General features: G+C 40.2%; 1 protein-coding gene across 2 annotated transcripts in view; it reads left to right on the top strand.

The window, feature by feature from the left end:
• Positions 1-18,642, top strand: part of Nup160 (nucleoporin 160) — a 61,102-nt gene extending 42,460 nt beyond the window's left edge. For both annotated transcript variants that reach the window (XM_057781347.1, XM_057781348.1), the window contains 9 exons: positions 1,893-2,053; positions 3,183-3,243; positions 4,170-4,280; positions 4,425-4,548; positions 6,198-6,299; positions 12,068-12,209; positions 14,821-14,946; positions 15,846-15,950; positions 17,722-18,642. In XM_057781347.1, the coding sequence (XP_057637330.1) occupies positions 1,893-2,053; positions 3,183-3,243; positions 4,170-4,280; positions 4,425-4,548; positions 6,198-6,299; positions 12,068-12,209; positions 14,821-14,946; positions 15,846-15,950; positions 17,722-17,811 (1,022 nt within the window). In that variant the 3' untranslated portion in view covers positions 17,812-18,642. The remainder of the gene's footprint in view (positions 1-1,892; positions 2,054-3,182; positions 3,244-4,169; positions 4,281-4,424; positions 4,549-6,197; positions 6,300-12,067; positions 12,210-14,820; positions 14,947-15,845; positions 15,951-17,721) is intronic.
• Positions 18,643-24,180: the final 5,538 nt, after the last annotated feature.

The raw sequence follows: 24,180 nt of genomic DNA, 5'->3' as shown, positions 1-24,180 counted from the left end.
GCCTCAAACTCACAGAGATCCACCTGTCTCTGTCTCCTGAGTGCTGGGATTAAAGGTGTGCACCACCACTACAGGCAACATCCTCTTATACCAAGAAAAATAAAAATGAGGACTATAAAGAATTAGCCCAGCAGTAAAAACACTTGCTGCACAAATATACGGACCAGAATTCAGTTACCAAAAGCACAGAATACTAGGTGATGGACAGACATACATATAAGCAAATATCCTACATTAAACAACTACAAATGAACCACTAAATGGCATATTTTATGCTGTGTATATTTTATCACTTTTTTAAAGGGCTACAGGGTCCTGGAGAGATGAGCTATATATATACATGTATACACACACATACACACACACATATATATATATTGAAAGCTTATACTTTGCTATACATTTTTGAAAGGTAAAGGTGGTTGTTAGTTGCCCATCGTGTGTGCTGGGAATTGAGCTCAAGGCTTCTGCAACAGTAACACAAGCTCTTACCCCTGAGCCATCTCTTTTGAGTAGGGTTTTTAAATTAGTTTCTTCTATGTACATGTGTTAGGAGAGACTTGTGGCTCACAAGGTCACAGAGTTGGTTCTCTCCTCTGACCATGTGGGTTCCAGGGATCAAATGCAGGTTGTCCAGTTTAGCATTAAGTGCCTTTATTTACTGAGCTATCCTACCAGCCCCATGTTGGCAGTTTTTACTATTTTTGTCTTTGTTTTCTTTTTCATATTAGAGCTCAAACTCAGAGGCCCAAGCATTTAGGCTCTGTGACTAAACTACTTCTAGCCTTCTCCCCCTTCTGGGTTAGCCATTTGTGAGTGAACTGTTCAGAGGTAGCTAGACATTCCAAGTGTTATATGACCACTCTCCAAACACTCTTTTCCTCCTAAGAAACGGAAGGTCTGTGCCACTGTTTCTCCTGCACTCTCCATCTCTAACATGCGCTGTTCGCTTGCCTTTTCGGAATCTGACTGCTGCAATCTGCAGTACTTGTCTTTGGAACTGGCTTATTTGAGTTAGCTTGACTTTAGGGTTCATCCATGCAGCTGCATGTGTTAGTATTTCCTTTTTATTTTCCATTTTAAGATTGAATTATATGGGTTCAGTGGTAGAAAACTTGCTTAGCATGTATGGAGGCTCTGGGTTTGATTACTAGCACCACTACACCTCCAAAAAATGTTATAGGTGTATCAAAATATTATATTTTATTTTTTCATCTATCAGTGGATACATGAATCACTTCTGCATTTTGGCTGTTGTAAATAATTCTTCAGAATAGTCTCTTCAAAGTCTTGCTTTCAGAAAGCCAAAAATGGGGGCCTGGTAGCGAGCTTTACAGTCAGTAAAGCACATGGTGAGTGGGCATAGGACCTGGGTTAGATCCAGAACCCACCTGAAAAGCTAGGCATGGATTTGTGTGCTCTTGTCATCCTGTCGTGGAGACAGATGGAGTTTCCTAGGGCTCTGTGGCCAGCTAGCTTAACCTAAGTAGAGAAGTACAGACCAGTGAGCAACCCTGTCTTAACAACAATACATGGCTCCTGCAGAACACCCAAGTTTGTCCTCTGGCCTTCACATACGCTCACAAGCATACACAGAGACACAAAAATACAGCCAGACATGATGGTACTTACCTGTAATCCATCAATTGGGACATAAATGCAGGATTAAGAACTCAATGTCATCTTTAGCTGCAAAGTGAATTCAAGGCCAGCCAGGCCTCACAGACGCTGTATTTTTACATTTCCTGAAAAGGTGCCACAGGGGTTGTGCTTGATATCTTCACCAGCAGTTTTGTGTGTGGCTTTACATTACACACAGTGTTTCCTCAAATTTTAGTGTCTCATGTGTATCTTAAAGAAACATTTCTGTCTAATTTACTTTTGTCTCATAGCTGGTACAGTGATGTTTGAATATGGTATGCGCCTTGGCAGAGAAGTTCGAACTCTCCGGGGACTCGAGAAGCAAGGCAACTGTTATCTGGCTGCTATTAACTGTTTACGCCTTATTCGTCCAGAGTATGCATGGATCGTACAGCCAGCTTCTGGGGCAGTGGTATGAAAACTTCTTTGCAGTATTTTCGAATCATTAGTTTTTGGTTTGGGGTTTTTTGTTTTGTTTTTTTAAGTTTCATTTTGCTTTATTTAATTTTTTTTAAAGATTTATTTATTATGTATACAACATTCTGCCTCCATGTATGCCCGCACACCAGAAGAGGGCACCAGATCTCATTACAGATGGTTGTGAGCCACCATGTGGTTGCTGGAAATTGAACTCGGGACCTCTGGAAGAACAGCCAGTGCTCTTAACCACTGAGCCATCTGTCCAGCCCCCTCTTCATTTAATTTAAAATGTCTACTAAAGGCGCTGGTGATGGTGGCACATACCTATAATACCAGCACGCAGGAAGTAGAGACAAGGAGGACCAGGACTTCAAATATAGCCTCAGTCACGTACTGAATTTAAGGCCGGCTAGCCTCGTTTACATGACACCCTGTCTCAAAAACATGCTTATTACATGATAGGCACTTTTAAATTCAGTCTTGTTTATTAATAGTTAGCATTTGAGAAGGCAGATACAGTTTTTTTTATCCTGCTGATGGTTCTTTGTGTTAGTAGGCTATTGCCCAAAGTTACCACTGATGATAGAACTATGGAGCTGGTGAAAAGCATGTGATTTATATACAGATCAAATCTATGACCTTGGTGTAAATAACATGTGGTAGATAAATGAGTCCTTGATAATTAGCTGCATTTTGTTGAATGATGGTTTCAGTATCCCTGTACCAGGTATGGTGGTGCACGCCTTTGATTCCAGCACTTGGGAAGCAGAAGCAGTTAGACTCTGTGGCTTTGAGGTTAGCCTGATTTACATAGTGAGTTCCAGGACAGGACAGCATAAGCTATGTAGTGAGGCCCTGCCATAAAAAATAAAAAATAAAAAAAATTCTCTTGAGAATTTAGGCATGAATGCTTTAGTAGTTAATGCTATAAAAATAAAATATTGTCTTTTAGGTAGGCAGAGGTGGTACAGACAGCACTTTCCCAGGAGACAGAGGCAGATGGAGCTTTGTGAGTTGTAGGACAGCCAAGGCTACACAGAGAGACCTTGTCTCAACCACCCACCCCACCCCCCAAAAAAAGAACTATCTTTTGCAGCTAAGTCCCTGTTTTTTGTTTTCAGTCTGATCGCCCTGGCGCATCTCCCAAGAGGAATCATGATGGCGAGTGCACAGTTGCCCCAAGTGAGTCAGGGATTTCTCATCTTTGGACAGTAGCTATTGTTACAGTTTAGGAGACATATGGATTAAGGGTGTGTGTGTGTGTGTGTGTGTGTGTGTGTGTGTGTTACAGTGATTATATTATAGACAGCTGGTAGCATATATACTATTAATACTACACATACAGGGGCTGGAGAGATGGCTCAGTGGTTAAGAACACTGACTTCTTCCAAAGGACCCGGGTTCAATTCCCAGCACCCATATGGCAGTTCACAACTGTCTAAAGATCCAGTTGCAGGGGATCTGACACCTTCATACCAATGCACATAAAATAAAATTTAAAAAGTTAAATAAACCTTTAAAAAAATATTACACATAGTCAGTACATATGGTCAAATTACATTTTGTTTTGGTTTCAACTTTCTAATCTGTTAAAGGTTGTTTTAAGAAGCCTTTGAAAATATCATACTGTCATATAAAGAAATGAAAATTACTTTTAAGTATTTTGGGAATCTCTGTGGCCTAACCTGGCGGTAGGTGGCACACAGCTTTACTCTCAGCACTCAGGAGGCAGATCTCTGTGAATTTGAGGCCAGCCTGGTCTACAGAGGGAGTTCCAGGAAAGAATTCAAACCTACAGAAAAACCCTGTCTTCTTTTTTTTTTTTTTTTTTTTTTTTTTTTTTTTTTTTTTAAAAACCCTGTCTTGAAGAAAAACAAAACAGAAAAAACAAGTTCCAGGACAGCTAAGGCTACACGGAGAAACCCTGTCTCAGGGGGCTAGGGGCATTGCTTAATTTTTACTGAATCCTCTGTTTTCTTCATTTCTTCCTCTGTGCCTTGGAGAATTAAACTGAGAGACCTTGTCCCACTTTCGTCCCTCAAAAGTAACAAGTTCACTTAATAGATACTTCCTTATACTTTGGGTAATAAAATTTATTTGGTTTTTAGGCAATCGACAAATTGAAATTCTGGAACTGGAAGATCTGGAAAAAGAATGTTCTTTAGCTCGAATTCGCCTTACGTTGGCTCGGCATGATCCATCAGCGATTGCCATTGCAGGTAGGAATTAACTTCTAACCAACCAGTACCAATGACACAGGACCAGGCAGTGGTGTTATTCAGATGTTTGTCAACAATCAAAGCTTTTTGTCTCATTTGTGTACACCCTTAGGTGAACTAACTGGCTATATTCCATTTCCACAGGAAGTTCATCAGCGAAGGAGATGGTCACTCTTCTGGTTCAGGCCGGACTCTTTGACACTGCCATATCACTGTGTCAGACTTTTAAGCTTCCCTTAACACCAGTCTTTGAGGGACTTGCTTTTAAGTAAGTAAAAATTAACTTTTAATAGCCTTAATGTCTCTGGGTGGCAGTGGCACACGCCTTTAATCCCAGTACTTGGGAGGCAGAGGCAGGTGGATCTCTGAGTTCGAGGCCAGCCTGGTCTACAGAGTGAGTTCTATAACAGGCTCCAAGGCTATGCAGAGAAACTCTGTCTCAAAAAACAACAACTAAAAACAACTAAAAGTCTAATTTTCTTTTTTTTTTTTTGGTTTTTCGAGACAGGGTTTCTCTATGGCTTTGGAGCCTGTCCTGGAACTAGCTCTGTAGACCAGGCTGGTCTCGAACTCACAGAGATCCGCCTGCCTCTGCCTCCCGAGTGCTGGGATTAAAGGCGTGCGCCACCACCGCCCGGCAAAAAGTCTAATTTTCTAATCAGAAATTCTGTCTTATTATTTAGTGTGATAACAAATAATCAGAAGCTGCTAAACCATTATAAAGAGGTGCTCTGATTTATGCAGGAATTTTTTTAAATTGATAACTTATAATTTTATTTTAAACATAACTTTATCAGGAGTAGTGGACAGGTAAAGGCAGGAGAATTGAATTCAAGGCTAGCCTCAGCTATATAGACCATGTCTCAAAAACAAACCAAACATCTAGATTTTTTTAGGTTTCTTGGGAAGACATTCTGAGTTAGATGATGGTAATAGTGTTCATTCTAGATGAGGCATGTGCTCCTTTCAATCCTTTGGGATAGCTTTTGGCTCTTGTAGTCATTTTTTTGAAAACTGTTTCTTGTTTGTCCTCTTCTCGTGTGTGTGTAAAGATAACTTGGGATATTGTTCTCTTGAACTTCCACCTTAGTTTTGAGACAGGATCTCACTGGCGTCTGGGACTTGCCCATTAGGCTAGGTTGGTGGGCCAGTGAACTTAGGAGTGCTCCTGTTTCTACCTCCCCAACACTGGGATTACTTCATGCCACCATGCCCAGCTTTTTATTTGGTTGCTGGGAATCAAACTTGTGTACTACACTTATGTAACAAGCACTTTATCCACTCAGCCACTCAACTATCCCTAAAAGGCAATTATGAGCTGGGAGTTTAATACGGTGATGGACATGCCTAGCTTGTGCAGGGTCCTTCCTAAGTTCTGCTCCGAGCACTTGTTTTTTGAGACGGGGTTTCTCTCCATATAACCCGGGCTGGCCTAAAAGTCATAGGTACTCCAGCCTTCTAAGTGCTGGTATTACAGACAACTTTTTATTGAACTTACAGCTACTGGTAACTTGTTTGTGAAACATTCTAATTTGGGAAGCTGGAGAGATAGCTCGAAGGCTGGGAGCACCAGGTGCTTGGCCTCTACATGTACCAGACTTGCAGATGGTGAACAGATATACCTCAGGCAAAACACCCATATATATAATAAAGAATTTCTTAATGAAACATTCTAATTTTTAGTTTTGAGATAGGGACTGTGTAGCCAAGGCTGGCTGAGATCTCAGCCATCTACCTTCCTCTGTCTCCCAAGTGCTGGGATTGAAGGTTTGCAAATGTCTCTTGATGACTAATAGGCATGTGGGTCATCCAGCTGCGGGACTTTTAGGAGGAGGAGAAGCCAGTGTACTAGTAATGAACTCAGTGATAGGCCAGAGCTAAAGCTGACTCAGCTGCCTTGGACCATTTTTATTGCAGATGCATCAAGTTGCAGTTTGGAGGAGAAGCAGCACAAGCAGAAGCCTGGGCCTGGCTAGCAGCCAATCAGCTGTCTTCTGTCATCACTACGAAGGAGTCCAGGTAGCCTCGTGTTCCTGTAGGCCTGATAGATTCACCTTTTGCAAAGCTATAGCACTCTTTCCTTGAATAGATAACGTTTAGAATTTTTGTTTTTCTTTTTGAGACAGGTACACTGATCTGTGTATCAGTCCTGGCTGTCCTGAAACTCATTTTGTAATCCAGGCTAGCCTCAAACTCACTAAGATCCACTTGCCTCTGTCTCTTCAATCCTGGGATTTTAAAGGCATGCACCCCCACCACCTGCCTTAATTTGAGGTTTCTTATTGTTGTTTTTAAATGTGATCTTATTATGTAGCCCACACTTTTCTCCTGCCTCACCCTCCTGAGTGATGGGATTGTTTACACTCATGCAATGTCATACCTGTCTTTATTTATATGGTGTGTGCGTACTTGTGTCTTTTCAAGTTACGGGAAGTTGTAACCACCTAATACTGATGCTGGGAATTATGTGGGTTTTCTGGAGAAACATCTGAGCTATCCCTTCAGCCTTCTGCTAAGTTTTTATAGAATCTGGAAGTTAGTCTGGAGAGATGGCTCAGTGATTAAGAGTACATGTTACAACCAGACATGGCATACACCTTTAATCCCAGAACTAGGGAGAGAGAGGCAAGCTGTTCTCTGTGAGTTTGAAGTCAGCCTGGTCTACATAGTAAGTTCCGTTACAGCCAGAGCTAGGTAGAAACCCTGTCTCAAACATAATTAATTAATTAATTAAAAGGGGCTTATTGCTCTTGCAAGACTCAAGTTTGACTCCTAGCACCCACATCAGGCAACTCACAACAGTCTTTTTAAAAAATAAATTAAAAATGCTGGGTAGTAGAGCTTGGTTTTAATCCCAGCACTTAGGAAGCAGGGATAGGTGGCAGTGTGTGAGTGTGGGGCCAACCTAGTCTACATAACAAGTTCTGTAACAGCCAGAGCTACTTAATAGAGAGACCCTGTCTCAAAATAAAAATAAAAGCTAGAAGTTTATAATTAGGCTGACAGTTATAGTTAAGACCATGATGTATTGTCTATGCGATATCTCTCCATATCCCCTTCCTCAAAAGCAGAGGGACCTCTTAGCTTAGTGTGGAATAGATAGCCTAGGTTCACAGCTACTTTCAAGGCTGGGGCAAGAATATCACTCATAACCACAAAATTAAGGCCAGCCTGGGCAACATAGCAAGACCATTTCTCAAAGGGAAAAACAAAACAAAAAAAAACCCACAGCCTTGAAACTGAAGAGATCACTCCGTTTTTTAAGAGCACTTACTGTTCCTTCAAAGGACCTGGGTTTAATTTCCAGCACCCACATGGCAGCTCACAACTTCCTGTAACTCTGGTTCCATGGGATCCAACACCCCCTTCTAGGTATTGCATGCATGTGGTGCACAGATACACATAAAGCCAAAAAAACGAGATTTTTTTTTTTTAAATGAGTCTTAAAACAAAGGTCTTTATTTTCTTGACTCAACTGATTTTCCCCCATTCCTTCTACCACACTGAGACTGTATGGCTGCTGTCAGTGCTCTCTTTACAAGTCCCTCTTTAGCAGCCTGCACTACCCTCCAGGGTCTGCTTTGTTCTGATCTCCTTTATGTACTTACTTTGCTCAAAACCCCAAGAAACTCCGTCTCTTCAGAATTCTCTCAAACGATCCTAATTGTAGTAAACTACCTTCTGTGAAATGCATTTATGCTGTATGTAGTATTTAAAGTGATAGTGTTTAGAATGTGAAAGTTCTTGTTTAAATCTGTTCTCTACTGATGCTACAGCATATCTGTGCTTGTATGATCTATAAACAGTACAATGTTCTTTTCTTCATGTTCTGGAAGCTAAAAGTCCTACATCAAGAAAGGAATAGTCTCTTCTTTACACTAAGTCTATCCATAATGATTAATCCACTTCTTCAGTAGGGACGCTGATATGTTCATGAGGCAGGAACTTCTTACTAGACCATATTTCTCAAAACTATTACATTGAAGATTGTTGCCCTAATAAGGGCTGGAGAGGTGGCTCAGTTAGTTCCCAGCACCCATACTGGCCAGCTCACAACCATCTGTAACTTCAATTCCAGGAATCTGACAACCTAAACTGGCCTCTGCAGACACCTGTACACATGCATAGATAGATAATGGATGGATGGATGGACGGACATACATGCATACACATAAATCTTGTGCCATGCAGTGGTAGTGCACACCTTTAATCCCAGCACTTGTGAGGCCAAAGAAGGGATCTCTATCTCTGAGTTCCAGACCAGCCTGGTTTACAGATTAAGTTTCTGGGCAACCAGGGCTACCCAGAGAGATCCTGTCTCAAAAAAAAAAAAAAAAAAAAAAAAAGAAAGTAAGTAAATAAATAGGTCTTGTTTTAAAACTGTTTCTAACAGATGAGCTTGGAGGGACCATTTTCAAATTACAGCCTTTTTACTCTCTATTTTTAGTATTAGTGGGAAACAAATGGAGTCAGTAAACCTACCTTTACCTGGGTCCCCATGACCTGACTCTGATCTCTAGACTTACTCAGCAAGGACCTTACCTACCAAGCCATCTCACACTGGCTCTTAACGGTTGGGGGTTTGCTTTTGTTTTCTTCCTCTTTCTTTCTTTCTTTCTTTCTTTCTTTCTTTCTTTCTTTCTTTCTTTCTTTCCTTCCTTCCTTCCTTCTTTAATTCTTTCATTCATTCATTCATTCATTCATTCATTCATTCATTGCAGTCTGGAGAGTGACATAGCGTCCTCGGGGAGTATATGTGGGTCAGAGGACAACTTTCAGGAGTCTCTTTCATCTTGTAGGTCCCAGGGATCAAACTGAGGTTGATAGGCTTATCAAAAAGCACCTGTACCTTCTAAGAGATCTGCTGTTCCAGTGGTTTTTGTTTTCTATACGTTTGTTTTTTTCATAGGTCTTTGTTTGGTTTTTGAGACAGGGTTTCTCGTAACAGCTCTAGCTGTCCTAGAGCTTGCATTATAGATCAGGCTGACCTCAAACTCAGAGATCTGCCTGCCTCTGCCTCTCAAGTGCTGAAATTAAAGGTATATACCACCACTGCCCAGCTTGTTTTTGTTTTTTTGTGTGTATTAATTTTTTTCACTTTTTATTGATATTTATTGAGCTCTACATTTTTCTCTGCTTCCCTCCCTACCTCTCTCTTCCCCGCTTCAATCCTACCCCAAGGTCCCCATGCTCCCAATTTACTCAGGAGAGCTTGTCTTTTTATACTTCCCATGTAGACTAGATCTATATAAGTCTCTCTTAGTGTCTTCATTGTTGTCTAAGTTCTCTGGGATTGTGGTTTGTGGGCTGGCTTTCTTTGCTTTATGTTTAAAAACCACCTATGAGTGAGTACATGTGATAATTGTCTTTCTGTGTCTGGGTTATCTCACTCAAAATAATGTTTTCTAGCTCCATCCATTTTCCTGCAAAATTCAAGATGTCGTTATTTTTTTCTGCTGTGTAGTACTCCATTGTGTAAATGTACCACATTTTCTTTATTCATTCTTCGGTCAAGGGGCATTTAGATTGTTGCCAGGTTCTGGCTGTGACAAACAAAGCTTCTAGGAACATAGTTGAGCACATGTCCTTGTAGCACAATTGAGCACCCTTTGGATATATACCCAAAAGTGATATTACTGAGTCTTGAGGAAGGCTGTTTCCTAATTTTCTGAGAAATTGCCACACTGACATCCAAAGGTTTTGTACCAGCTTGCATTCCCACCGGCAATGCAGAAGTGTTCCCCTTTCCCCACAACCTCTCCAGCATGAGTGTTTTTGATTTTGGCCATTCTTACAGGTTTAAGATGGAATCTCAGAGTTGTTTTGATTTGCATTTCTCTGTTGACTAAGGATGTTGAACATTTCCTTAAGTGTCTTTCAGCCATTTTAGATTCCTCTGTTGAGAGTTCTCTGTTTAGGTCTGTACTCCATTTTTTTATTGGATTATGTGATCTTTTGGTGTCCAATTTCTTGAGTTCTTTGTATATTTTGGAGATCAGACCTCTGTCTGATGTGGGGTCAGTGAAGATCTTTTCCCATTCTGTAGGCTGTCATTTTGTCTTGTTGACCGTGTCCTTTGCTTTACAGAAGCTTTTCAGTTTCAGGAGGTTCCATTTATTAATTGTTTCTCTCAGTGTCTTTTCTGCTAGGGTTATATTTAGGAAGTGGTGTCCTGTGCCAATGCGTTCAAGTGTACTTCCCACTTTCTCTTCTATAAGGTTCAGTGTGGCTAGCTTTATGTTGAGGACGTTGATCCATTTGGATTTGAGTTTTGTGCATGGTGATAGATATGGGTCTGTTTTCATTCTTCTACATGTTGATATCCAGTTATGCCAGCACCACTTGTTAAATATGCTTTCCATTTGATATTGTTTGCTTCTTCATCAAATATCAGGTGTTCGAAGGTGTGTGGGTTGATATCCGGGTCTTCTATTCTGTTCCATTGGTCCTTCTGTCTGTTCCTATGCCAATTCCAGGCTGTTTTCAGTACTGTAGCTCTGTAGTAGAGTTTGATGTCAGGGATTGTGATGCCTCCAGAAGTTCTTTTATTGTACAGGATTGTTTTGGCTGTCCTGGGTTTTTTGCTTTTCCATATGAAGTTGTGCACTGTTCTTTCCAGGTCCTTAAAGAATTTTGATGGGCATTGCGTTGAATCTGTTTGTTTTGTTTTGTTTTCTTGAGACAGGGTTTCCTATAAGCAGGCTGGTCTTGAACTCGTGATCTCTCGCCTCCACAGATCAAGTACTGTCATATAGGCCACCACTGCTCCCTCTAGCAGAAGTTCTCTGTTACTATTTTTAAACTCTGAAGTTTAGAACATTAAAAAATTTTTTTTTCTTCTTTTTAAATTCCTTTGTTCAGAGAACATTAAAATTTTTACATGAGAGACTGGATAGATGGCTCAGCAGTTAAAAGTATATGCTGCTCTTGCAGAGGACCAGATTTAGTTTGTAACATTTATATGGTGGATCATAACTACAGTTCCAGGGGAATCTGATACCCTCTTCTGGCCTCCATGGGCACCAGGAACACACATGGTGCATATACATACATACAGATAAAATATTCATATACATAAAAATTGTTTTAATTGTTTCCTACATGAATCTATTGCTTGGTCAGTTTGGGAGATCAGTACTAATGGTGTGAACCAATTTCTTTTTTTCTTTAAAATCCTAGAACAAATGAATTAAATAAATTGTATGTAGTTAGTAAGAGAAAAATAAATCTTAACTCATTTGATTTCTTTTTAAAATGTTTTTGGGGCTGGAGAGATGGCTCAGCAGTTACAAGCACTGGCTATTCTTCCAGCAGACCTGGGTTCAGTTTCCAGCACCTACATGTCAGTTCACAACTGTCTGTAACTCCAGTTTTTATTAGCTCATCTAATTTCTTGTTATCATTTAGCTGTATTACCAATTCATTTGTTAACTGAAGAGATGACTTAGCAGGTCCTTACAGAGGACCCTAATTTGATTTCCTGTTACCCACATTGTAGAAAAGAGAGTCAACTCTTAAAAAGTTGTTCTGTAACTTCCAGATGGACGGCATGGTGTATGAACACCCACACACATACACACACACACACACTAAAATAAGTGTAACGTATAATCTTTTTTAAATCTGAAACAGCTTCAGTGTGTCTGCTCACACCTATAATCAAGCACTCAGGAGGCAGATAGTAGGCTCTTAAGATCAACCTGGTATACATAGTAAGACCCCCATCTCTAATAATTAAGTAATAGGAAAGGAATCTGAACTCCTTTGTCCTTTTTACCTTTTTCAAGTGCTACAGATGAAGCATGGAGGTTATTGTCAACTTACTTGGAAAGATACAGAGTCCAGAATAACTTGTATCATCATTGTGTGATCAACAAGTTGCTGTCTCATGGAGTCCCTCTGCCTAACTGGCTTATAAACAGTTACAAGGTATGTGATACTGAAGTGGGGTGATAATTTGAGAAAATGTTCTGACTCACAAGCCACTTGTGGTGGCAGTAGTTGGGAGGTAGAGGCAGCCATCGCTACATAGTGAGTTCAGGGTCTGCCTAGGCTAAATGAGACACTGGCAAAAGGTGGAAGAGGGGAACAGAGAGAATTCACTGGTTTATATTTATATCTCAATCACAACTAACAGGACTAAAATAATTTAAGTTAAATTCTACACATAGTAATGGGAATTTAAGTAAGCATTCTAGCAATTGAGTACTAGGAATTTAGATTTAAAGTTTCATGGATTAATAATTAGATTAATATCTACTTCTGTACTCACTAAACAGTGATCTTAGAGTAATGAGTAGTGTATTATTAGATATGGTACAGTATCTACTATTGTTGCTCAAAAACTTGATAGCAGTGGGTAGAATGATTACCAATTAGTACAACAGTGTTTTTTAGAATCAGGATTATATATTGGTCTGTTGTCTGTTCACATGAAGAAGTACCTGGGCAGGCCAGCTTTATAGAGAAATGGTGTTTTTTGCTCACAGTTTTATAAGCTAAACATGAAGAACACATGGCTCGTTGTTGTTGCCGTCAGTGAGTACTGTTGTAGCATAGCAGACTGCACTGTAATGGGAATGCATGGGAGAATAATATGGTCATGTCATCAGACAGGAAGCCAGAGAACAGTTCTTCAGAGAGGACAGTGCCCTCCTCCCTCTAAACATCCTCCACTTGGTCCTACTTCTCAAAGGTCCCTTTCTCTCTCAGTGCTATCGCATTGGGGTCTAGACCTCTAATATAGGAATCCACATCTGGACTATACAAAAATCATCTATAGCAAAATGGCTTGAATGCTATCTTCTTTAAAATGTAGATTCCTAGGTCTCATGTAAGACTACAAAGTAAGATTACCTGGGGCAAGATAAGAGAACTCCACATTTTGACAAGCTTATTTATTTATTCATTTGTTTATTTGAGACAGGGTTCTGCTGTAGTTCTGGCTGGCCTAGAATTTGCTGTAAACTGGGCTGGTCTTGAATTTACTATGTAAACCAGACTAGGTTCAAATTCCACCAGCCTCCCCCTCCAACTATTAAAGTGTGCAGGACCAAACCAAGTTTTTGTTGTTGTTGTTATTTTAGTATATAAGTTTCATGAGTTCATGTGCTGTTCTTGTATAGGAGCCATGCCAATCTTCTATTTATCATTCTAGTTTTAGCATTTATGCTGCTGAGGCAGGCAGTTCTGATCTGCTTAGGATGTGCACTTGAGTTTGAAGATAATAGTCTGAAGCACTTTTATAGAGGGTTTTTGTTTGTTTGTTTGTTTGTTTGTCAAAAGAACAACCCAGTATGGTGTTAGGCATTTGTAATTACAGAACTTGGAAGACTGAGCAGAAGTTCAAGGCCAGCCTGGGTTACATAGCAAGACCCTGTCTCAAAAAAGCCGAAACAGTTTACCTAGCATACAGGAAGTGCTGAACTTAATCCCTAGCACTGCCTAAACTGGGTGTGGTGGTGCACATACAGGGTCAGAAATTCAAGAAACCCTGCCTCAAAAAAAAAAAAAAAAAGAGAGAGAGAGAGGAAAGTAGAGAAAAGTAGCTAAAATGGGAAGAGGAAAATTGAGATTATATCAGAACAAAAAAAGCATCTTCGTTATAATAAAGTATTCATTGAGTAAAACATGATTACAATAATAGAATTCAGCATCCTCACTGTAATAGAGTATCCATTGAGTTCACATAATCCCTGTAATAGAGTACAGTATCCTCACTATAATGGAATACAGAGGATCTGGCTGGTGGTGCCCACCTTTAATCCCAGTACTCAGGAGGCAGAGGCAGGTGTATCTCTGAGTTCAAGACCAGCCTGGTCTACAGAGGGAGTTCCAGGACAGCCAGGGCTACACAGAGAAACCTTGACTTGGGTGGTAGTGGGGAAGTGGTACAATATCCTCATGTAATATAGTAAAGCATACTTACTGTTCATAAGTGAGGCTGTTTGTCTTTCTATCACTTGATTTACATAAAGTACAAATTTAAAACTGGTGGTACTTTTGCATTTCATTATTTCTAAGAATTGGTGTATATATCCTGTCACTTTAGTGCTCAGCATTTCTGGGAAGACATGTTGACATTACTAATGTAAAATTGAAATAGGGACAAGTTAAAACATGTCTTGGATCACAAAACAGAAGAGAAAAGCCATTCAACAGATGGAGCTTTACTGTATGCCTGGAGGTAACTGGGCTCTTGGAGAGTTTATAAATCTGAGGAACAGATGAATAAACCCAGGCGCTCATAAGCAACCTTTTTTTAATTGTGTGTTGTTTGTTTTGAGGTAGGACTATATAGCCCTGCTTACCTAGATGTTTCTTATAAGTTGAAATACAACTGTATTGAAAACATTAATAGGGGAAAAACATTAATAGGAAAACCTGATATTTGTTGATGCACAGAAACAATATATGTTTTGGTAGTACATTTAGGGGTGTGAGCATTTGGTTTCTTGCATAATTTCTAAAACATTCTAGAAGGCAGCACTGTTCTATTCCAACTGGGAGTAGACATGCTTATAATTGTTGCTTTTTACAGAAAGTCGATGCTGCTGAGTTGCTTCGTCTGTACCTGAACTATGACCTTTTAGAAGAAGCTGTCGATTTGGTCTCCGAGTATGTGGATGCTGTATTAGGGAAAGGACACCAGTACTTTGGAATTGAGGTAGATGCATGTGAATGTTTACTTTTGATTGTGTATTACCACACTAAGTAATAAGTAAGGGAGTATTTAAAGTAAATTGATATAAAGTATATAGTTATATAGTGAAATATTGATACTCTAGGGATCTCTAGTTTCTTTTCTTCTTTTTTAAGGTTTATTTTTAGCCAGGTGTGGTTGCGCACTCCTTTAATCCCAGCACCTGAGGGGCAGAGGCAGGCGGATCTCTGCGAGTTCGAGACCAGCCTGGTCTACAGAGTTCCAGGAGAGCTAGAGAAACTTTGTCTAAAAAAAGAAAGGAAGGAAGGAAGAGAAAAAGGATGTATTTTTAATTGTGTGTATGCACCACCTGCCTGTGAGTGCCTGAGAAGGCCGGAGGTTTGGCTTCTCTGGAGCTAGAGTCACAGGCAGTTGTGAACTGCCTGATAAGGATTCTGGGAATCAAATTCAGATGCACTCTTTCTTTTTTTGGTGTTTTTGAGATATGGTCTCTGTATTATGTAGTTCTGGTTGTCCTGGAACTCTTAGAGATCAGATGAATGATAGCGCAAGGTATATTTACTTAATTGAAAGAAAAGGAAGGAATTCAAGTATGTGTGTTATGTACATGTAATTCCTTTTTCTTATTACACTTACTTATTGTGTGTGCATACACACATATGCCACACTGCACATGGTGGTCAGAGAACAACTTGGGGGATCCATGTCTTTCTTTCCACTATGTGATCCGAGATTGAAATCAGTAACTTAGGCTTGGTAGCAAGTGCCTTTACCATCTCACGAGCCCCATACAATTTCTTAACCATGGTGTAGGTGGGTTAAAATGTTTCATGTATAGAATCCTGCAAAAGCAACTACTTAGAAGAAATGATGTCATGTTAATAACAGACATTTTCTTTCAGTTCCCGCTGTCTGCAACAGCCCCAATGGTATGGCTCCCATACTCCTCTATTGATCAGCTTCTCCAGGCTCTTGGAGAAAACAGTGCCAACAGTCACAACATTGTCGTAAGTAAACCTCTGGGTTGTCTTCACCAAAGCTCTAATGGCAGGCACATCCTAAGGCATGATTATCGGTTCTCTAGAAGAGAGGGGACAAAAGCCACTTATTGCCCATAATGTACTGTACCTCACTCCCTTTCTAAATAAAAAAAAATCTAAACAATCATTTCAGAAGTTTTAAGAAGGAATTATCTAGGCTTCAGTTACATGGAGACAATGACCTACAATTCTTTCTTAAAAGGTGCTTAGCGGGCAGGATGAATAGTGCTTGAATACAGTGTTACCACTGCATTCGATTCAACTATCAGTATCCTGCGTGATATCTGTAAATGACAATGTGTTCTGGAACCCATACTAGCTACAACTTACCCTAAAAGGTAAATAAATACATAAAATAGTAGTATTTGCTTTCTTGATCTTATAAAAATGACTTTTTTGTTTGCTAAAGTGTCTTTCCAACCCTATCAATCAGAACTCACAAGATAGGGTTGCAAACAACGTATTACAGTAGCACACACCTATAGTCCTAGCTACTGGAGCTAAGGCAAGAAATCAGTCCCTTGATCTTAGGAGTTCAGGGTCAGCCCAGCTACATAGGAGATTGGCGTCTTAGCAGAACTGAGCGAAAGGCTGTAGGAGTAGGAGTGCCTTGCTTTCTTGTTGCACTTCCTTTTTGTTTTTGAATGTGTTAGGTGTATGCTCCAGCTGCTCCCAAACTCATGATTTTCTAGCTAATGAACCAGTTAAATCAGATGTAATGGGGGCTAGAGAGATGGCTCAGCAGTTAAGTGCACTGGCTGCTTTTCCAGAGGTCCTGAATTCAATTCCCAGCAACCAGATGGTGGCTCACAACCATCCATAATGAAGTATGGTGCCCTTTTATGGTCTGCAGCCAGAACACTGCATACATAGTAAATAAATAATCTTTTTTTGGTTTTTTTGTTTGTTTGTTTGTTTTGTTTTGTTTTGTTTTTATAAATATATCTTTTAAAAAATCAGATGTGAGGTCTTATTCCAGGAAAAAAGAAAAAAGCTAGTAATTCTTTTAGTAAAAACAATCCCAGCACTTGGGAGGCAGAGACAGGTGGATCTCTGAGGACAGCCTCGTTGACAGAGTAAGTTCCAGGACAGCCAGATCTTAGTGAGATTCTGACTCAAAAAAGGGAGAAAAATAAAATAAAATATACTGGTGTGGCCTATTGTGGTAGAACACAATGGTAGGATATGGTGAAGAAGAGGCAGAGGATCATGAGTTTGATTTCACATCTTCATAAGCAAGGCATTGTGGTGCACAACTTTCATCCCAGGGGGTATCCCTGAGCATTAAGACTAGCTTGGTCTACATAGTGAGATCTAGGCCAACTATGGCTGTGTACTGACACCTTGTCTATAAACAAAACAACAAAAAAACTTGGGAAGAAAAAAGCAGGATACATAATACCTTGTCTCACAAATAAATGAATACATACATATACAGACACATGGAAGCCGCATACAAACATATATAGTGGTGTAACTAAATTGAAGATACTGCCCAGTAGTAGAGCCATTGCCCCATGTGCATAAGGGTTTGAGTTCTACAAACACAAAAATGTGATTCATTACAAAAATAGGAATGTTAGTTACATATAACAGGGAAGGACCAGGTCTGACTGTAGCATCACAGAACAGACTTGTGCACTGAGTAGAAGCAAAGCACCTAACATCTTCAGTAGGCACACTCTGGCCTTCACTCTTCAAGCTATTCTGTATAATGACTGCCTTCCTTTCCTTACAGCTGTCCCAGAAAATTCTTGACAAACTAGAAGACTACCAGCAAAAAGTTGACAAGGCAACACGGGATTTATTATACCGTCGGGACTTGTGACCTGGATAGCTACTCAGCCTTTGTAACCGATTGGTGCCTCTTAGGGCTTAGGACTGCTCCACAGAACCCTGTGCTCAAGGCCAGTTTTTATAACTATTAATGATTTGTATGGCACTTTGAATCTGAATTCTGCACAGGCTAAGAGAACTGGAGAGTCAGGATCAACCCCGCGCTCGCTGGTGGTGCTATCACGGTTTCTGGTTTTCAACCTTCCTCTCCCACAGCTGCTTTTGTATATGATTCACAAGCTTTTTCAGAGTTTATATTTTTTTAAGCTACCGAAGACATCCTTTATCTGCAAATGAAAACTGACCTTGACTTTCCATTATACATGATGGTTGTTGGCTTGTTATAACTGGCCACAAATAGTCACTGCATATCTTTTAATTTTTCCTTATCAGTTTTTGTATTTCAGTGGGATTGTTTTGGTCCAGAATTAACATGTATTTTCTGTATTGCAAACAAAGGCTAGTGGTTTTTGCATACTCTGTCATTATTTATTGTAGAGTTTTTCATATGACCATCAATAAAGTATTAAGTAATTTGCCTAGATTAAGTATAAATTATGACCAGCTTTTTAAGGAAAATACATTTTGAGTCTCACTCTAAGCTAATGTTGAGTAAACATTAGAAAAATTAATGTACATCATCTATGAAAGAAACAGATTTTCATTTTCAAAATGTATTAGTTTATGTGACTTATCATAATCAAGCTGGACTTGATCATACAGTTAGTCTGATAATATTTTGGATCAAAATAGAATTTTACTGGTCAGAATCAGAAACATTCATACGTATAAACTACAAACTTTGGGAAAGGTTAAAAAAATAATAAAAAAAATCCTTTGATTTTATTCTGTATATTAAGATTTATCTTTCTCTTTTATTTTTCGAGGCAGGGTTTCTCTGTAGCTTTGGAGCCTGTTCTGGAACTAGTTCTTGTAGACCAGGCTGGCCTCGAACTCACAGAGATCCGCCTGCCTCTGCCTCCTGAGTGCTGGGATTAAAGGTGTGCGCCACCACTGCCTGGCTAAGATTGATCTTTCAAGGAAACCATTTCTATACTGCTTGTGTGCATGAATACCCTTTGACTTTCTGGGTTTTCATAAGCCTTTAGAATTTATACTAATTAACAACCTATTTATAGTACATCGTTTTTAGCTCTGTAATGCTTAATATGAGATTTTAGGGATTGGCACTTGCCGTCCCAGGTTTCCAAGCTTGAGGCTTTCCACTACAAGAAAGGCGTTGACCCATCTATGTACATACACATATCAAGTCCTGTTGTGGCCATGTCTGAGCAGTAAGGAAGATGCTAGTGCCGTATCAAGATCTTTTTGGGTCTGGTTGCTGATCCAGGCAGCAGCTTCCACAGCAGCAGCTCATGTAGCACTGACCAACTTTTTTTTGCTAACCCCTTGTCAAAGCCAGCCAGGTCTTTCTTCCATTTATTTCCACCTGCCTCACTCCAATTTGCATACCACTTTGGGCCTGTGTTTATATTTACTACACCCTGTGATATTTTCATAGTCCATAGTAATAAGACCATTTCTTGTTTTTTCCTACTCTGGTGACTTTTCTGTCACAAAGTATTGTTTTAAAGGTTACCTGAGGGTCTAGGGCAATGGCTCAGTGGTTAGCCAAGCTTGCCGCTCTTCCACAGGACCCAAGTTTGGGCCCCATGTTGGGCAGCTCACAACTACCTGAAATACCAGCTCCAGGGGCTCTGACTCCATCGTCTGTACTCCATTGACACCTGCACTTCTGCACACTCCCACACATAAACATAAGTACAAATGATAAAACATACTGGTTTTTAAAGGTTCTGTTGTGCTAGGAGTGAAGTTCAGTGGTAGAACATTTGCTTAGCAGGCCCAAGGCCCTCAGTCCCCAGCACTTTACTGCAATGGCTGCAACAGGTGCCCTTTTTTGTAGTACTAGATTTGGTAGGCCTGGGTGTCAAGCCTTGTGTTTGATCCCAAACACCACAAAGGGGAAAGGAAAAAAATATCACTGAGTTTTTATATGATAATTTTTAGTAAGTATGTTACTATTATTATTGTAACTTTGTAAAATTTGCTTTACAACACTTTTTTAGAATTTTTCCCCCTCTGCCAGCTCTTCTCACTGAGTTCTAGTTACTTAAGAACTCTTGGGGTCTGCTGGTCAAAGTGGTGCACGCCTTTAATCCTAGCACTCACACTCAGGAGACAGGGACAGGCGAATTTCTCTGAGTCTGAAGCCAGCCGGGTCTACATAGTTCTAGGACAGCCAGGGCTGTATAGAGAGAGCCTGTCTTGATAAAAGGAAGAACCCTTGAGGTCAGTTGTCAAGAGTTCAGTACCCGCCTTGTCTCTATTCTGACTCCCTCTGCTTAGGTGCTTAGTGTTTCTCAGACAGTTTCCTAAGACTCTCCTGAGCATGTAGGGGTCAGCAAATGTCAAGAAATAGGTCTGGAGAGATGGTTCCACTGTTAAAGAGTATTTTCTGCCCTTCCTGGGGACCAGAGTTCAATTCCCAGCACCATCACCGTCAACAATCAGCTTTTAACTCCAGCTCTAGGGAATCTAAAGCCATCTGGCCTCCTGAAGTAGCTGTCCACATAATGACAGAGGCAGAGGCAGGCAGTTCTCTGTTCCAGGAAAGCCAGAACTACAAACAACAACAACAAAAAAAATAAAATAAAGATTCTCTTTTTATTTCCCCCAACATAGGGTTTCATGTATCCCAGGCCAGCCTTGAATTCACTGTAGCCAAAGATGATGTTGAATTTCTGATATTCTTGCCTCTGCCTCTGAAGTACTAGGATTAGTCATAAACCACTTACGCAGTGTCAGAATCTAACCCAGGTCTCTATGTATCCTGTCAAGCACTCTACCAACTGAACTGTATCCCAAATCCAACCCCAATTTGAAGACATTGGTTTTTCTGGGGAGGCAGAGTGGCAGAATCTCCTCTCCAGCCCATTGCAAACACTAACTCTCCTCTCAAATGAATATGGATGGGATTTATACCTAAAGAGCAAAAGGAAAGTCTGTCCATGAACACAGTGTAGATAGGAGAATCAAGGTGGCTTACCTCAGTCTGGTACAAATATACCAGATTCCATTAGCACATCGTTTTATATTATAGAAATTTATGACTCATGTTTTAAATTTATGAGTGTTTTGCCTAAATGTATTTTTGTTTACCATGTGTGTACCTGGTGACCATGGGGCCAGAGCAGGGGCAGGGAGTTACAGATGGTGGTAAGCTACTATATGTGTGCTGGGAATCAAACCTGGATCTTCAGCAAGAGGTTTGTTTTTTCTTTTTTTTTTTTCTTTTCTTTTTTATTTCTAACCACTGGGCCATCTCTCCAGCCCCATCATAGAAACTCCTAAAGTTTTCTTTCATCTCTCCTACTCTTCCCAATCACAGTACCTAAAACCATAGATGTTCCTGTGTTCCTGGGCTCTTCCACACACCCGAGAATTAGAGACTTGGATGCAAATAACTCACCTTTAACCTTTCATTGTGTCTACTCAGAGCTCAATAAGTAAAAGGCCAATTTATTGTTCAAATGGCCTATGGACTAAATAAATACAGGTATTTCTTTCAATAAACCAGGCTTCGCGGTTTAAATGAACTTCCATAAAACATGTAAAGTCAAATAATGTGGTATTATAAATAAGCTGATCGTTGTCCTTGGTTCTTAGCACAGAACTTCAAAAACCTTTGGAATTTCCTGAGCTATGGGAATTTGCTTAATAAGCTGAATCTTGGTAAGTTCCTAACTAGCTTCCAAAATGGAACTGCTCACCAGAAAACAACCACAAGATTTGAGGGTTAGCACCTTGAACCAGCCCAACTTTCTAGTAGAAATAAGATCTGGGGCCAAGCCGGGTGGTGGTGGCGCACGCCTTTAATCCCAGCACTTGGGAGGCAGAGGCAGGCGGATCTCTGTGAATTCGAGACCAGCCTGGTCTACAAGAGCTAGTTCCAGGACAGGCTCCAAAACCACAGAGAAACCCTGTCTCGAAAAAGCAAAAAAAAAAAAAAAAAAAAAAAAAGATCTGGGGCCAATCTTATGGCCAGCAATTTTGGGAATCAAGGCCCTTAAAAAAAATTAACAAATGGAGCTTCCCACATGGTAAACTGGGAAACTGACACACTCTGGTTACACAGGAAGGCTGAGCGGAAGCCGTGATCACCCTTTCCCTTGCCTTCCCTGCATCTCACCCTATTTACTATCCTTATACTAACACTGTAGCAGTAGTAAGTTTAGAATTCTGAGCTCTGAGAGTATTAGTGAGAGCCACTCAAGTGCAGGTGCTCCTGAAATCGGAACCCTATGGAGTCTGGTTCTAATTCCAGGTGGCCAGAATTGAGTTGTACCAATTTGAGGTGAAACAGTAAATAATTACACTTAGCTAAATCAATACAGCCATTGAAATTTCATCCTACCTTACTGAATTGGCTCTTTTGTGGATTGTTCACAGAATTAATTGCCTTTGCCAGTGAATTCCAAAAGGCAAAGCTCTTAAATAGGTTCAGGAAGCTTAGCTCTCAAAACTACCAAATAGTAAAGGCCACCTACCAAATGAGTACAACTAAATATATTTGAAAATGTTTATTTAAAGATGATACAGGTGTGAGAGATCAGTAGTTAAGAGCCTGTACTGCAGTTGGGCATGGTGGCAACACTTTGGGGGCAAATGCAGGTAGACCTTTGAATTCGAGGCCAGTCTGGTCTACAAAGTGAGATCCAAGACAGCCAGGACTACACAGAAAAACCCTGTCTTAAACAAGCATGTGCTGTTCTTGGAAGGACCTAGCACCCACAACGGGTTATTAACAGCGGCCTATAATTCCAGAGTTTGATGACTCTGTAGACTCCAAGGGCACTTGCGCGCACGCGTGCACACACACACACTGAAAAGTAGAAAAAAATTAGAGGCAATAGATGTTTATTCAAATGATGTTCAAAACTTTCACTTGTCAATTGTCAAATGTTTTTAGTTTTTTAAATTAGCATACAGAGTAGTAAGATTCATTTCCTTACATTCCGCCAACTGTCATGATTTGGTTTTTCTTTTGTGTTTGCTTGTTTGTTTTTGTTTTTTGTTTAGCCCTGGCTGTCCTGGGACTTGCTCTGTAGACCAGGCTGATCTTGAACTCAAGAGATCCATCTGCCTCTGCCTCCCGAGTGCTGGAATTAAAGGCGTGTGCCACCACCGCCCGAGAATTTGATTTTTCTTTATAGCTGAATCCATTGTGTATATATACCACATTTATTTACTGCACTCATGTGCTGATGGACATCTAGGCTGATTCCATTTCCTAGTTTATGCAAATCCCCTTGCTTATGTGAATAGTTTCTGAGACTTTCTCAGCAGTTCTCCTCTGGAAATAATCACAAGAACTGACAAATAGAATTACATGAAGTCAAAGAGCACACAGCAAAGTAAACTCTCAACAGAGAGAAGAAACAGCCTATAGAATCGGGGGGTCTTTGCCAGTTATACTTCAGGAGGGGAATTAATATCTAGAATAAATGCAGAACTGGAAAAGTTAACCCCCCCAAAAAAAATCTTCCAATGAATAAATGGGCTAATGAACTGAGCAAGACAATCCTCAAGTTTCCAATAAATGTTTTTAAAGTGATCAACGTTCTTAGCCATCAGGGAAATACAAAAGTATTTGAGATTCAATCTCACTCCATTTAGAATGGCTAGCATCAAGAAAATAAATGTCAACAAATGCTGGTGAAGATATAAAAAAGGAAAACCCAATAATGTTGATGGGAATGCAAAATTGTGCAGTCATTGCAAAAATCAGTATAGTTTCTCAAAAAGTTAAAAATAGGGGGAGGATAGAGAAGCAGGTAAAGAGATCACTCCATACCTGATGACCTGAGTCTGGAAGGAAAGAAGCTCTTACACGTTGTTCTCTTGTGAGACCCCCACCCCCACCCCTTGTTCTCAAAAGGAATTTCCTAGCAGAATGTTTTAAAAATAGAAACCCAGGGGCTGGAGAGATGGCTCAGTGGTTAAGAGCATTGCCTGCTCTTCCAAAGGTCATGAGTTCAATTCCCAGCAACCACATGGTGGCTCACAACCATCTGTAATGAGGTTTGGTGTCCTCTTCTGGCCTGCAGACACACACACAGACAGAATATTGTATACATAATAAATAAATTTAAAAAAAATAAAAATAGAAACCCAGACTAGCTTGCTCCTAGGAAGATAGTGGCCTCCCCCCCCCACCTGAGATTACGCCCGGTCACCTGGGTACAGGCTGATAAAGATGGCCTGACTCAGGAACAAAGAACTAGCTGACACAGCAGGATGGAACAGAGCAAAAGACCTTGTGCCCGTGCCAATGCAG

This window comes from Chionomys nivalis, chromosome 9, assembly GCF_950005125.1.
Source record: "Chionomys nivalis chromosome 9, mChiNiv1.1, whole genome shotgun sequence".
NCBI classification, from domain to species: domain Eukaryota; kingdom Metazoa; phylum Chordata; class Mammalia; order Rodentia; family Cricetidae; genus Chionomys; species Chionomys nivalis.
Note: the sequence above shows the minus strand (reverse complement) of the source record. Positions and strands in the feature narration are given on the sequence as shown.